Source organism: Notamacropus eugenii, chromosome 1 (genome assembly GCF_028372415.1).
Source record: "Notamacropus eugenii isolate mMacEug1 chromosome 1, mMacEug1.pri_v2, whole genome shotgun sequence".
Classification (NCBI taxonomy): Eukaryota; Metazoa; Chordata; class Mammalia; order Diprotodontia; family Macropodidae; genus Notamacropus; species Notamacropus eugenii.
Window position 1 is genome coordinate 278,719,679 of NC_092872.1, and position 14,420 is coordinate 278,734,098.

Genomic DNA, 14,420 nt, shown 5'->3' on the forward strand with positions numbered 1-14,420 from the left:
TTGTTTTTTTAAAAGCCTTTATTTCCTTCACCATTATTGTTTTACAATACAAATATCACCTTGTGAATACACAAAAAAAAAAACCCTACAGAAGAGAATTCTGCTGCACGTAAAATACAGAATGGATATATAGACTTCTTCATTCTTAAAAAACTAGTTTGTTCTGCACGTTGGCAAGGATAAGATAGAATACCTCCCCAAACCGGTGTCTGGCCGTAGTGAGACTTGGGAGTTACATGCAGTTTCTGCACAAATATATTTTAAAGAAATACACCTCTCGTTCTTTTTGTCATTGGAGTTGTTATTTGGCCAACCGCATGGTCAGGAGGAGGGGCATACTGATTTGTGACGTTCAAGTTTTCAACCGAGATCGTTTGCAACCCTTTTCTACAAAAAGGGAACGGATTCATGGCTGTTCTTACGGCCTCTTTAAAATCCAGCTACCAAAGAGACAATAAAAGAATTCAAGGGAGATACATCCCTGTCACCTGGTCACACCGAGCGAACAGGCACAGACACAAGAATGTGTCCCTTCCCTACTCTTCAATTCATAGCAATTTCATCACTAGAAGGAGACTTTGATTCATTTTAGCTAGAGATGCAAAATTGAGTCATGTATACAGATCATCGTGGCTTTGTGGAATACTTTTATTTCAAATAAAAACATTTAAGATCGCCTACTGACCATACAATCAAGACAAGAAAGGCACTAGAAACATGGACAAATCTTTCTGCCAAGAAGCACTTTTAAGTATTCACTCTCCTCTCTGACATGTAAAAATCTTTAAATTTAGATTTCATAGTCATCTTGAAAAATAAAGTTAGGAAATACTTAGAAAATCACTTTACAACAGAATCTGTGGTTTGTTTTTTTTTTGCACTTTTTTTTTACACCATCACTGCTGATTTTTACAAAATCAAAAGTTACCAAACCTTTCCGCATCTACCTTTTTTTATTTTTTCACTTGACTATCAGCGCAACAGGTAGAAAGAGCTCTGAATGGAATTCCGTTCAGGTGCTTAGAAACCTTCATATAGACGTTTGCTAGAAAATGGCTTACAGCCCAATCTTTGGGGCAAAGAGATATGAAAAGTATGTTTTCCCAAGAAAATAATACGCTTTATTTCCAGGCAGGGCTGGAAAGACCAGAACTGAGGATATAAAAGCTTATGTTTATGCTGCTGCATCATATACAAAGGAGCATGGTCATGGGTTATGTAAATCCCCAACCTATCAACAAGAAATGCATACAGTGCATGATAAGTTAAGTTCTCTTTATTGTTGTCCAACGCAGGTCCTTTGGAGAGAAAAAAAAAGATCACAGTGCTGACCAGGTAACTCACTAGGTTAAGTCAAGGTAACTGTTGAAAGATCAAAGGATTAGGGAGGCTTGATTTTTATGGCGATTTCTCTCTTGGAGTCCTTAGTACTTTGGACAGATCCTCTTCCCCAACTCTGAACAGCTGTTATGTATCATTCACCAACCGACTGTATTTTACTTGTCTACTGAGGTGGACCACAGGCCAGGGGAAAGGCCAGTGATAAGATCGAGGTACAATTCCTTGGACATTCTTTTCAAAGTACTGGAAGGGTCTATACCACCATACTCTTGCCAGGAGGTTCATTTGGGAAGCTTCTTTTAGCACCTGAAATAACAAAGAAGAAAGTGGCCAGGTCTAGAAATGCAATTCATCCATCCCTAGCATGCCCTGATTTCACTCTGGCCTAGATCTTAGCTACAAGCCCCCATCTTGAGAGATCCACATGTGCAGAACATATCTATGACAAACAACCAGCATGAAGGAAGTTCTATTAATTCTTTCAGTGAGTGACTAGAAATATCACACCAGCTTTCTAGGCAATAGTACTTCCCTGAAAGTTGAAAAAGGTTAAGTCTCTGAAAAAAAGCTCATCAGTTAAGGAGACAGTCTCAAAAAACCATTTTCATAGACAAGGGAGCACAAGATGTGACTTTTGGAAGGAAAGCGATTTCCTATATCAGGCCACATTTCTAGGTATCCCACAAGAAAATTCAAAAAGAAAAACAAGAGATTTTGGTTGATCCCTACCTTGAGACAAGGTATCCTGACCTTGGAGACCATAAGTGATCTATCAGAGTCAGAAGGAAATTCAGAGATCATCTAGCTCCATTTCCTTCATATCACAGTTCAAAGAAGTCTTGCTTTAGAGCTAGAAGCAACCAACTACCAAATACTTATTTATTAAGCACTGGTCATTTACTCTAACTCTCTCATTTAATAAACGAGGGAAAAGGGGATCCTAGGCAAGAAAGGGCTCACCCAAAGTTGCCCAGCTAATGCCAGAGCCAGAATAAGAAAGCAAGACCACTATGACACTGGGGTCCAGATAAGAAAAAAGGTTGTGGGGGGAGGGTGGGTCAGATAGCTAATGATGAGCTAAGCTGGGTCTTGAATCCAGATCTCCTAACTCCAAGACCAATGGCCTTCCTTCTACACCATCTACCTCCTGTTTCTTTGGGATTTTCCTTTAAAGAAAATGTCTTCTAGGTCTTCAGAACCCCAAGAGACACTAAAACAGGAGCATAAGAATCTAAAATGAAACAGCAAGTGGAGTTGGGACAGGAGGGAATCGTGACTTACTTGCTGATTAGCCATTGTGTGATACCACCAGAAAAGTCTGGTAGTGATGTAGTAAGCCACCACAACATCCACAGTGTAGTGTTCATGTGACAAGAGGATGCAGAAGACCCCGGAGAAGCTGAGAACCCAGCATAACCAGTGGTACCACCAGAGGCGTCGAGGAGAATCTGGAATGAGCAGAAAGCCTCCACAGTCACATAATCCCAGCACAGTCCCATCATGATAGCCAAGTTTAGACCCAGACAATCACGAAACACAAACTCACTAGGCCACACCTTCTTCCTCCCCTGGCTTATCTATACTTCAGCTCAGAACAAAAAAAGCTTATTCATGGGATTTTAGTGGGATCTTAGAGGTTGTGCCACCCCAAACAAATACACTGAGACACCAAAGTCATTAACACTTTTTAAAAATGTGAATAACAAATACATTTCTCTAACATTTTAAGCTTACGAAGCATCTTCTTCAGAATAACACTGTGAGGAAAGAAGTGAAAATATAAAGGATCTATGATTTTATCAACCTCAGGGAATGACAGGATAGAAATCTTTCATTGATGCAGGTTGCAACTCACTTAAGATTTAGCACAAGAGCACTTAACCTGGAGTCCACAGAAAACTAAACTAGAGAGCCTACAGATGTTTTGGGGGGCCCACCAAACTGGATGGGGAAAAATTATATCTTATTTTTACTGTTTCTAAAATTGAGCATGTCTTTCAATTATGAAGGCAACAAAATACTATTTTAAGAAGGGGGTGTGTAGACTTCACAAGATTGTCAAAGGGGTCCAAGACACAAAGCCAATTAAGAATCTCAGATAGGACACATCAGGGCAACACAGCAGAGGGTTGGAATTGGACTAGGATGGCCTCAGTCTGCAATCTTTCTCAGACACTTACTAATTGTGTGACCATGAGCAAGTCATTTAACTTCTCTGGTTCTCAATTTCCTCCCAGCAAAATGGAGACAGTAACATTAACCTCCTAGGGTTGTTGTGAGGATTTAAGGAGATGAGTTATAAAAATCATTTCACAGTACGATATACATGTTAGCTATCAAAATCACCATTGTCATCGCTGTTGGCATTAATATTATTATTATATTTTTATTATAACTAGAAGGAACCTGAGATATCTTTGGGTACAATCACCTCATTTGACTGATGAAGGCCTAGAAGGAGGGTCATTCCCAAGGTCTCAGAGGCAGGCTGGGATCTGAATGCAATTTGACTCTCCACCTAGCCCTCAAGCCCATACTTATCTTCCCTGGGAAGTTGCTTTGATGCTCAACCCCTATGTGACTTGCCTGGCATCAAGCTCTTTTTCCACTTTGCTCTCTGGAACTCTCCTTGGTGGTGGAGCATAAGACAAGGTTGCTGGATTTGGAATAAGAGGATCTGCAAACCTCTGAATTTCGCCCATGCATTATTTCCTGTTCATCAGTTTCCTCTTCCATAAATTGGGGAACAGTGGATTTGATGGCCTCTAAGGCCCCTTCTATCTCTGGTTCTATAATATCGCAATGTTTCATTGTCCTAGTACTTAGCAAAGTGCTTGGCACATACTACGGCTTAACAAATGTTTACTGATTGATTGATGTTTCATAGATTTGAGAAAACTGGGGCTAGGAGAGGAGAAGGAAGCACTGACCTTACCAGAGTTTGAACCCAATGTCTTTGACCTAAAATCAAACACCCCTCTCGTTTTCCCTGCTGCAAATTCAGGCTAGCCATTATAATCAAAGTCTTTAAACAGTTGTCTGGGTTTGATCAAACAAGGAGAGTTGCTGCCGCAATTCCATTTAAGCCCTGCCACGGGCATTTAATTAATTTTCCCCATACCTCAATGAAAGTAATTGGATTGCCTTTAACTACACTGTGGAGCCAATGTTCTGTACAGACATCGATATCCATCGCTCTGGGCACATGTGCTTACGCAGATGCTGACATGGACCAGGCAGCTCTCTTCTGCTGGCACCAAAGTTTGTAGAGGGAGACTCATCAGATATCCCTTAATGAAGTATCCCCTTCCTCCTCCAAGTCTCCCTGTTTGTGTTGAGAATAACCTCATCTCTCAGGAGACCAGTTTTGCCCCTTGGGAGGTGGCCTTGGCTCTTCCTGTCCCCAAAGCCAAACAAGGTGATGCAACTTCAATGTCTACATTTTGCCTTTTCCCTCCCTTTATACAATACCAAGCTCTTGTTCAGGCGCAGCGTCCTACATCCTTCACATGCAAAATGTAGGTGTTGGGCCCAAGGACCTTCATGGTCTCTTCCAGATCTACAGCTATGTTCCAATAATTCCATGAAGTGTGAATGAATGAATATTATGTGCAAAGCCCTATGTAAGTATCACCAGGGTTACAGAGGAGGATACACCCAGGCCAGTCTCTGGACCAAGCCTCTTGCTCCCTTTTCAATCTACCCTCCACAAGTTGATAAGTCAATGTTGGATCACATCCCTCCCTGGCCCAAGAAGCTTTGTGGCTCCCTACTGGCGCTAGGATACAACAGGACCTGCTCTATTTGACAGTTACAGGCCATTACCCATGAGTTCTACCATGTTCTCTCTGCTCTAGGCCATTCCTCCTATATGAGAAGAGAGGCAGTGCCCAAGGGGAGCAAGCAGCCCAGCCCAGCCTGGCACCATCCCTTTGTACCTGGAAGGATTGACCCTAGTTGTCTTCTTCTGCGCACAATTAGGCTTTGCTGCTAGGGGCTATGCTGGATGAAATGTAATTCACCTTGTAATGACTGCACATCTTAGGCTCACAGCCTATCTTCCTTCCATGTCTAAGACAAGTGCTGGGCAAATCTAAGAGTGTCAATGCACATAGAATTAGGTTCTGTCCAGTATAGCCCCCAAGAGCAAAGCCTAATCACAAGTAGAGGACACTTAAGGTCATTCCTTCCGGGCACTAAAGGCCATAGTTAGGCGGGGCTGCTCTCTCCCAGTGGCGTTGCTAGTCTTTCTCTTTTCCAACGACAAAAGGAGCTGATGTTGGGCTTACTGCATGTGTGTGTGTTGCTTCCTGTTCACATATCCCATGGCAGCAGCCACCAGGAATAATAGTTTTGTTGTTAGCTTGTCCCACCTACTCCTCAACTCCACCCCAGGCAGAGGAGAGGAGGATGGCACTCAGAGAAACAAAATCTGCCATGGGGACGTGAACACTGGGCAGTCACCATCCCTCCTGGACACTAGGCTCAGACTTTTCCCAACCTCTCAAGTGGATTTCCCAGGGACACACTGCGGGTAAAGAGAGTTCAAAAAGGATCATAAACGTAAAGAAAAGCAGCTGTGGACTTACACTCTTTGATAAATAGGTAAGTCAGGGTTAACATGACGGTATGGCCACTGTAGAGATAGTCTCCACACAGGTGGTGGGAGCCTGTGATGGACAGGCCACCCCCAGCTATCATCTTCATGATCCTCCGTAGCTGAGCTTCCCGGTCTCCAAAAAGCTACAGGAAAAGAGAAAGGGGCATCAGTTCATGGTAATCCATTTATTCCATCAAGAAAGAAAAAAATCCAGTTACAAGAGGGAAAACACAGGGCACTATATTGACTCCAATATATGGCAATCAATCAACAATTAAGGGCCAACTATGTGCCAGAAGTTGGGGGTGCAAGTACAAAAATGAGAGTTCCTTCTCTCAAAGGAAGTCCATTACACTGAAGGAGAAGACAAGTACACAAATCAGTACGTACAAGAAGAATATGCAAAATAAATATGAAGCAAATTGGGGAAGCAGGGTAGTAGGAATGGGTGGGAGAAGGTAGCACCTGAGCTGAGTCTTGACGGGAACCAGAGATTCTGAGACTTTTACCTTTTCACCCCCAACCCCATTTTTCTGTCACACAGAGATGTATCTGCTCACATCTCCATTCTCAGAAATCTTGGTTGGCTCTCTATTGCCTACTGAATCTTTCTTGAAATTCAGATCTCTGGACTTTTTGATGCTACTTGACCCAAAGTATTCAGGACCACTCTCAGAATGGCCCTTCATTCCCTGGGCTTGTATCCTTAGGACTAGCAGAGTATATGCACTTAAGGAGTATTTGTTGATTGATTGATGGTGAAGGATCTCAAGTTCCCACCAAAGGAGGTCCGGTGAAGGAGCTGCATACAAAATTACTTGGTATCTATTTGAGGGATTTAGCCTAGAGAAGACTCAAGGGTGATGAGAGCTGTATTCAAGAATCTGAAAGGTTGTCATGTAGGAGAGGAATGAGACTTATTCTTTTAGGCCCCAGAAAGCCAGATTAGGCACAGTGGGATGTTATAAAGAGACTCATTTAGCCTCAATGTGCCCCTAAAACTTCCTCATAACCAAGAGAGGCTTCTGTGGGTCACCACTAGACAACCTCAAGCAAAGCCTGAATGAACATTTGTCAGGGACACCATGCAAGGGAATCTTGTTAAACTAAACAGTCTCCTTAAATTGTGAGCTTCTATATACCTTTCCAGCCTTCTCATTACTTTTCCTCATGTTATGCTCCAGCCAGCATGATCAATGAACATACACTAGGTTTTATCCCTCTGTCTCTTTGCTCATCCTATTCTGCTACCACCTCTGTGCCTTTGTATAGCCCATTCCTACGTCTTGAATGCTCTCCTTTCTCACTTCCACCCTTCTAGGTTGAGTTCAGCAGCTACCTGCTCTGTGAAGCCCTTAATGACTCACTCACCTCCCTCATTTTTAGCACCACCCCCAAAATCACCATGTCTTTGTACCCCAGCATGTAGCCCAGTGCCTGAGATACAGCAGGTATATAATAGATGCTCACTGCATTGAAGTATACCTAGAAAGCCCTCCCTTAGTCTTTTCCCTTGTTAATACCTACGCATTACACTGTCGGGTTTGGTTGCTGTGTTGGCCTGTTTTGCTGAACTACTTTTTCTGTCCCTTTTTCTCTGCAATTCTTTGTTACAAAGGAGGGTTTGATGGATAAGAAAAGTGGGAGTGGAGAAGCATACTGGGAAATTAAAGTCACATAGAGGCAAAGATGTCAGTAAATTTTAAAAATATTTTTAAAGAAACAAATACTGGGTGATAATTCTATGTATCCCTTAGTGTCACAGGACTAATAAAGCCAGAGCTGAAGGAGTCAGCTAGTCTAATGCCCTCACCTAATGCCTACCACTGAAGTCCTGCTATACTGATCTCCTGGCTGCTCCTCATCTACTATGTGCCATCTCCCATCTCCATGCCTTTGCTCTAGCTGCTCCTCATGCCTAAAATGCTCACCATGCTCACCTCCACAACTCCCTTAAAGAACTAAAATCAATTCTCATATTTTGCAGAATTCCCCCAACCCCCTCTGCTGCCAGTCCATTCCCTCCACAGGATCAGGGACTGTCATTTCAACTCTGTATCCATTCTCAGTGCCTAACACACAGTAGGTGCTTAATGGATACTGGCCACAGCAAATCATTTTTTTCTTACAGCCAAGAAAAAGCCAGTTTCTTACTCACTGTCAGTGGGTCTCTACCCTCTGGAAGCAGACAAAATTAGTCCTTTCAAATGTCAGACAAGCTTCTTAAGCACTTTATCTAATGCCTTCCAGTCAATGTTTACCCATCTGTGTCACCCTGAAGGTCAATGTTTATTTTTCCTGCCACTTTTAGAAAAGTGAGATCATGAGACTCTGAGCTGGCAGGGATGGCAGAGGTCACCGCCTCATATTCTACACCCCAGGGTCCAGAGAGGGAAACGACTGACCCAAAGTCACCAAGGCTCTAGATTCAAATCATGCTTTCTGATGCTTTCTGTCTGCATTACTTCAGTAAGTAATTTAATCTCCCTGAGCCTCAGTGTCCTTTACTGTAAAACGAGAGGGCTGGACTAGAATGCTCTGAGACCACCAGACAGATCCTTTCCTTATAACCTCTCTGGGCCTTAGTTTCTCCATCTGTAAAATTAGAGGGTGGGACTAGGGCTAAGGTCCTTTCCACTTCTTGACTGACAGTTCTAAGAACCCTTTTAATCTCATAGTCTCTTCACAGTCAACCAGCATTTATTAAGTACTTACTATATGTTAGACATTGTGTAAAGCAAAAGGGATACCAAATAATCAACCAAATCCCTGAAAGTTGAGGTCATTGTGAAGGTTGGATGGTACAGACGGGACCCACACAGAATGAACTGAAGGTCATCTGAAGAGGGAGAGGTGGAACAGCTGTAGAAACCAGGAAAGACGTCAGGAAGGAGGCAGGCCTCCAAGATGCAGAGACTGGGATGGAGAGCATCTCAGGCATATGGCACTGTTAGTGCAAAGACAGGAGGAAGGTTGGATTTGCCACCAGGGTGCCAAGGAGCCACACTGACACAAGGTCAAACTGGACCCCAGACACTCGCTGCTGTGTGACCCTGGGCAGGTTACCGCTACTGTGACTGCTGCTGTTGCTACTATTCTAGCAGCTGTTTACCTCAGTGTTCTCCTTTGTAAAATGGGGATAATAATAGCACCAACTGGGAGGGTTCTGTGAGCATCCGATGAGATCCTATCTGTAAAGTCTGGCTATTATTAATCTTACTAATATTATTATTTGCAGCATGTCAAGCAGGAGTTTTTAAAATACATAAAAGTGGCGCTGCACAGAAACTCTTTAAAACCAGCCTCAGTGGGACTATTTAAAAATAAAGGCCAAGCAAGAAGGCTGGTGTTGCTGGGGCACCCAGAGTGAAAACAGGACAGTCAAGTAGGGGAAAGAAGGCCCAGGCTGGGAAGACCTTTAAATGCAAAAGAGAGGCCTTCGTGCTTTTCATTTTAACTCTCCTTCCATTTACTCTAATAGGGTCTGGATCAGGGAAAGGAAGGAATATACTCAAAATAAAAACAAAAACTAAGTTTTAAACTCTCCCTGATTCCTCCCACCAGAGTAAAATCCTATTCAGGACCAGCTGAGAAAAGTAGCCTACCCACCCCAATCTCCCCCAGCAACAACAGCCTAAATGACTCAAGCCAAGAATAACCAAACTCGGCCACTCCTTAGATTTCAAAACCAACTGTTTTGTGACTAACTCTACAAACTGACAATGAGCTTCTTCGAGATTAACAGGGAGGAGCAGAATGTCCTTCAGTTACCCCCTGAAGTATTACGAGGGGTTGGGAGAAAAATGATTTAGATACTCCATGCATGCCTGATAAGCACTCTGACCTTGCTCCTGGCCAGATTGGACATGTTTCCATGGTGTATGCTGTCCAGGCAGGTACCATTTTCAACCACATGCAGCTCTGTACGGTTTGTCCCAGGCTAGGGACAAAGCCTATTTAATGTGTCCCATGACCCTAGCATTCCAGGCAGGCTAAGCTTTCGGATACCCTGGGACAACTCCACCCAAGGAAGAACCCCTGAGGACAGTGATAGCCCATCTGAACTCATTCCTCAATGCTTAGCAAATATCTATCCCCATTCTATGCAGCCCTCTTCTGACCCCTGGGTCACCACTGCTCCAATGCAGGTCTTCTAGCCTTCATTGACCTATCCCCGACACTCACTCTAAAGCTACCCACCTCTTGCACTAACAAACTTAACTTCCTCTTAAACCTTTTCAATTCTTCTTCTATCTTCTCATAATCCCTGAAGCCTGGCTGCATTTCCACTCATGCTGCCCAGCCCCTGGCTGACTCCCTGCTTGGGGTGGGGGAGCTGGATTGCTCCATGCTCCCCACTGCCACTCCAGGCTCTCCTCAACTACCCTCATGAGTGGCCTCTCCTCTGGGCTTCATGCAATCCATATTTATCACCCATCCAAGATTCTGGCGTCTTATTTACAGACCCTAGGACTCCATCCTTCCTCAATGAATTCATCTTTCTCTTCTCTCCAACATTTGCAACATATATCCTAATACTCCCTCAAATAATGTCACCTCCCCATTACTTGCTCATTTCCCACACTCCTACACTCCACCACAGCCACACACAACCATGGTTATACATACTTGTGATCTTGCTGTCACCAATGGGAACTCCACCTCCCATGTTCACAAACTCTGAAATTGTCCTTTATATGATCACAGTCTATTGTCATTCTACTTCTCCCTCCATCTTACAACCCCAAACCATTTTCCTTATCTTCACTGTGACCTCCAATCTCTCTACCCCTTAGGTCTTTCCCAGGGTATCATCCCTACACTGGCTCCACACTCTTTCCTCCACCATCTTGACTCTTTGGTGAACCAGTTCAACTCTATAACATCCTCTTAAGTCTCCCGATCCTTTATTCTATCAAACATCTTGCCCTGCCAAACCCCAGCTTTGGCATACCCCCACCATCTGCTGCCTGAGTTCCTACTCATGTGCTATTGGACAAAGCTGCAGAAAAATAACAAAATTGTGCTCAACGGGCCACTCTAAGTTTATGTTGCATAATCTGAACTATGCCCTCAAAAGACAATCCTACTCCTTTCAATGGCTTTTCCAAACCTTCATCTCTCCTGAAGCCTCCCACAGCTGAGAACCTTGCCCTTCTGAAAAGAGAAGAGCTTACTGGTCTCACATCACTCAGACGTCTTCATCCACTATCTCCACCTTCACCCCTGTTCACATGAACAACTAGGTGGCCTTTCTCTTTGCCAAGGCAATCCTCTCCATGCACAAATTAAGCCTTTCTACTCTGTCTTCAGGGTTAAAGCCCTTTCTTTAATCCCAATTCACTTGTTAATCTTCAACCTCTCCCTGTCTACCAGATGGTTGTCTATTACCTACAAACACACTGTATCTCTGCCATCCTCCAAAATCTCACTATGCTGCCTCCTCTCTCCTCCTTTCTGTGGCTAATGAACTGGAAGAGGTCATCTACAATGGATGCCTCCACTTCCCTTCCTCTCACTCTCTGCTTAATTCTCCTCAGTCTGGCTTCTGACCTTATCACTCCAGTAAAACCATTCTCTCCAAAGTGACTAGTGAGCTTTTAATTGACAGATCCAATGGTCATTTCCCAATTCTCATCCTTCCTGACCTCTCTGCAGCTGACCACTCTCTTCTCTAAACCCTGAGCCCAAGAGGTTTGGGAAGAGCCAGGCTTCCAGCCTGGTGCCCTCACCATCATCTGGGGAATCAGCCCTGGGGGAGGCACAACCTGGGGACTGACCACTCCTGTAGGGGCCGCAGCATGAAGACCCCACAAAAGAACATTCTTGTCACCAGAGTCTCTGGCACTGCTGGGAGATTCAGCATCAGAAAGTGACATCACTTCACCAGTGGGAATGACATAAGGGAAGCCAGACCATCTGTTTTCCCATGGCACCCCAGGGACCACACTGGCTTCTGAAACCTTCCTCTTGCCTTGTCTCCCTCTTCAGAACAGCAGCTGCCTTTCTTTGTATGCTGGGCACTTAGTGCTAGTGCCAGGTACACAGTAGGTGTTTAGTAACTGCTAGTTGACTGACTACTCAATGTGTCACTGTGCAAAGCCCGGGATAAGAGACTGTGGAAGAAACCAGCAAGAAAGCAGTTTCTAAATCACCAAGTCTATCTGAGGAGACAAGGCCCAGACAGGAATGACCTAAACCAAAGGGAGAGTTGGCGAGGGCACAATGGGAGAGTGGGCGAGGGCATGATGAGCAAGCTCCCAAGTGCTCCAGGAAGTCAGAGGGGACAAAGTCACTGCCTCCTGGCAGAGTGGAAAGGGCAAAGGATGCAGGGTAAAAGGACCCAAGTTCAAATCCTGTCTCTCAGACACTTGGTAGCTGTAGAAGCTTGGAGAAGTTGCTTAACCTTCTCTAGGCCCATTTCCAACTCTATAAAATAACTCTAAGAACCCTGTTAGTTCTAAATCAAAGACTTTAAAAGTCAGAGTAAAGATGAGAGAAGAGAGAGAAAGCCAAGTGTTTCAGGAAAAACATGAGGGAGAGAAAACTTGGGAAGCGTCCTTGGAGGGGGCAGCACTGGGGCCGGGGCTCACAGAGAAGGGGCTTGGAGGCAGCAACAATCTCCTCATTCAGTGCCACTGTGAGGATGCGCAGGGCAGGAATGTAGCTCGTCCTCTGACAAAAGGATGTTGGTCATCCCTGGGCAGGTCCTCCAGGCCAGAGGTAGAGGTCATCACTGTGAAGTCCAGAAGGATGGAGTAAGTGACTTCCTTGCAGTCACGCAGTAAGCAAGTCAAAACTCAGACCCTAGCTCTAAAACTGTCATCCTTACACAGCGCTATGCTAACGAAAACTGGGGGGACTAGACCTGTGATTTCATCAGGGCAGGGAACTCCCAGTGAGGAGCTACCCTTCACAGATGCAGATCACCATCACTTGACAACTTTGTTTGTAAACTGGGGTTTTTAATCTGGGGTTAACAGACACCCAAGGGGACCAAGGGTTGATTTTAGGAAGTCCATATAAACTTGGATGAGGGGAAAAAAATCACATCTTTATTTTCAGTCTCCTGGGGTTTCTTTTGTAATCCTGTGAATTTTATTTTATGCATGTTAAAAATATTACTCTTTGAAGGGGTCCCTAGGTTTCTGTGACATAAATACAATCAAGAATCCCTTACTTAGAGGCTCTCTGGGTCACTAATAGGCTAAGTGACTTGCCCAGGGTCACACAATCAGCCTAAACCTGAGGAAAGACATCCTGGCCTTCCCAACTCAGAGGGCCATTCTTGGTCATTGGCCACGCACAACCTCTCCTGTTTACACACACACACACACACACACACACACACACACACACACACACACACACACTCCTACTCTGCATACACAAATGCACAGAGTTGTAAAATTTGAGTTCTGACCTTCTTCAAAATCACCGTGTGCACCACCCAATCCTAGCCACCCCTCACAGCTGCCTTTCTGACAATAATTCGGCATTTATGAATGAATTCGGTTCTCCAAACTCTGTGCTCTATGAGACACTAGGGTGAGAGACCCTCCTAACTGGTTTCCTCAGGAAAAAACCCCATCACTTCTCTGCTTTCTCCTTTAAGTCATGAAGATAAAAGTCTGGACCATGACAGACCCTGGTAGAATTACTGGGCAGCCACAGGAGACAGAGAAGGAAAAGTGAGCAGTAAGGGAAAAGAGACTGAGAAGGGGCACTGACAATTTTCACCCCAGAAACAGAGATAACTAAAAAGTTAAAGTAGCATTACCTAGGACTGTACCAAGATGGCAGCCCATGGTTTGGCTGTCTAAGGCTCTCTCCATTCAAGCCTTCCTCTACATTAACTCCAAAGCAATGTCAGCAGAGCACATTCAGGAAGGTTCTTCCAAGTATAAAAGAACCAAGTATGGGCTCACTCTTGGGTGAGTTCTGTTGTCCAAGGGTCAGCCTAATGATCTCTGAAGAGGCCAGTCACCAGGTGGGTCACAAGATCAACAGGATCAAGACCAGCAAAATGGCACAGCTAATGGGACCTTAAGCTGCAAGAAGAGAGATCAAACATCTACCACAAGGGAAAGGGTGAATCCCACTGACTCTGCCCTTTGAGGATGGTCAGTCCTAACCTGGAGACTATCCAAATATGGGCAACCAGATGGCAAAGGGCCTGGAGAACATGCCAGATGAGGATGTCCAAAGAACTGGGGATGGTTACCTAATTGAATTTTAGCTCTGGTAAGGAAGAAAAGGAGAATCCCCCCCCGCCAAACAGCAGGACCTCCTTCTAGAAGCTCTTTCGGCTAGGAGGGAATTGTTTTTTCAAGTACTGTTTGACCTAAAGAGCTACTGTAGGTCTCAGCAACCCTACAATGTATTTTCCAGACACAACAGTACCAGGAGAAGGGGATTGGCTCAGGCCTGGGGTGGGAGGGAAAGGCAGGTTGTCCTCTTTCTTCTGGGGCAGAGAGAG

At 44.5% G+C, this 14,420-nt stretch overlaps 1 protein-coding gene across 5 annotated transcripts in view; it reads right to left on the bottom strand.

The window, feature by feature from the left end:
• Window positions 1-14,420, bottom strand: part of SGMS1 (sphingomyelin synthase 1) — an 81,334-nt gene continuing 66,914 nt past the window's right edge. For all 5 annotated transcript variants that reach the window (XM_072628933.1, XM_072628934.1, XM_072628936.1 and 2 more), the window contains 3 exons: window positions 5,931-6,084; window positions 2,623-2,789; window positions 1-1,647 (listed from right to left, as the gene is read on the bottom strand). In XM_072628933.1, coding sequence (XP_072485034.1) covers window positions 1,468-1,647; window positions 2,623-2,789; window positions 5,931-6,084 — 501 coding nt within the window. In that variant the 3' untranslated portion in view covers window positions 1-1,467. The remainder of the gene's footprint in view (window positions 1,648-2,622; window positions 2,790-5,930; window positions 6,085-14,420) is intronic.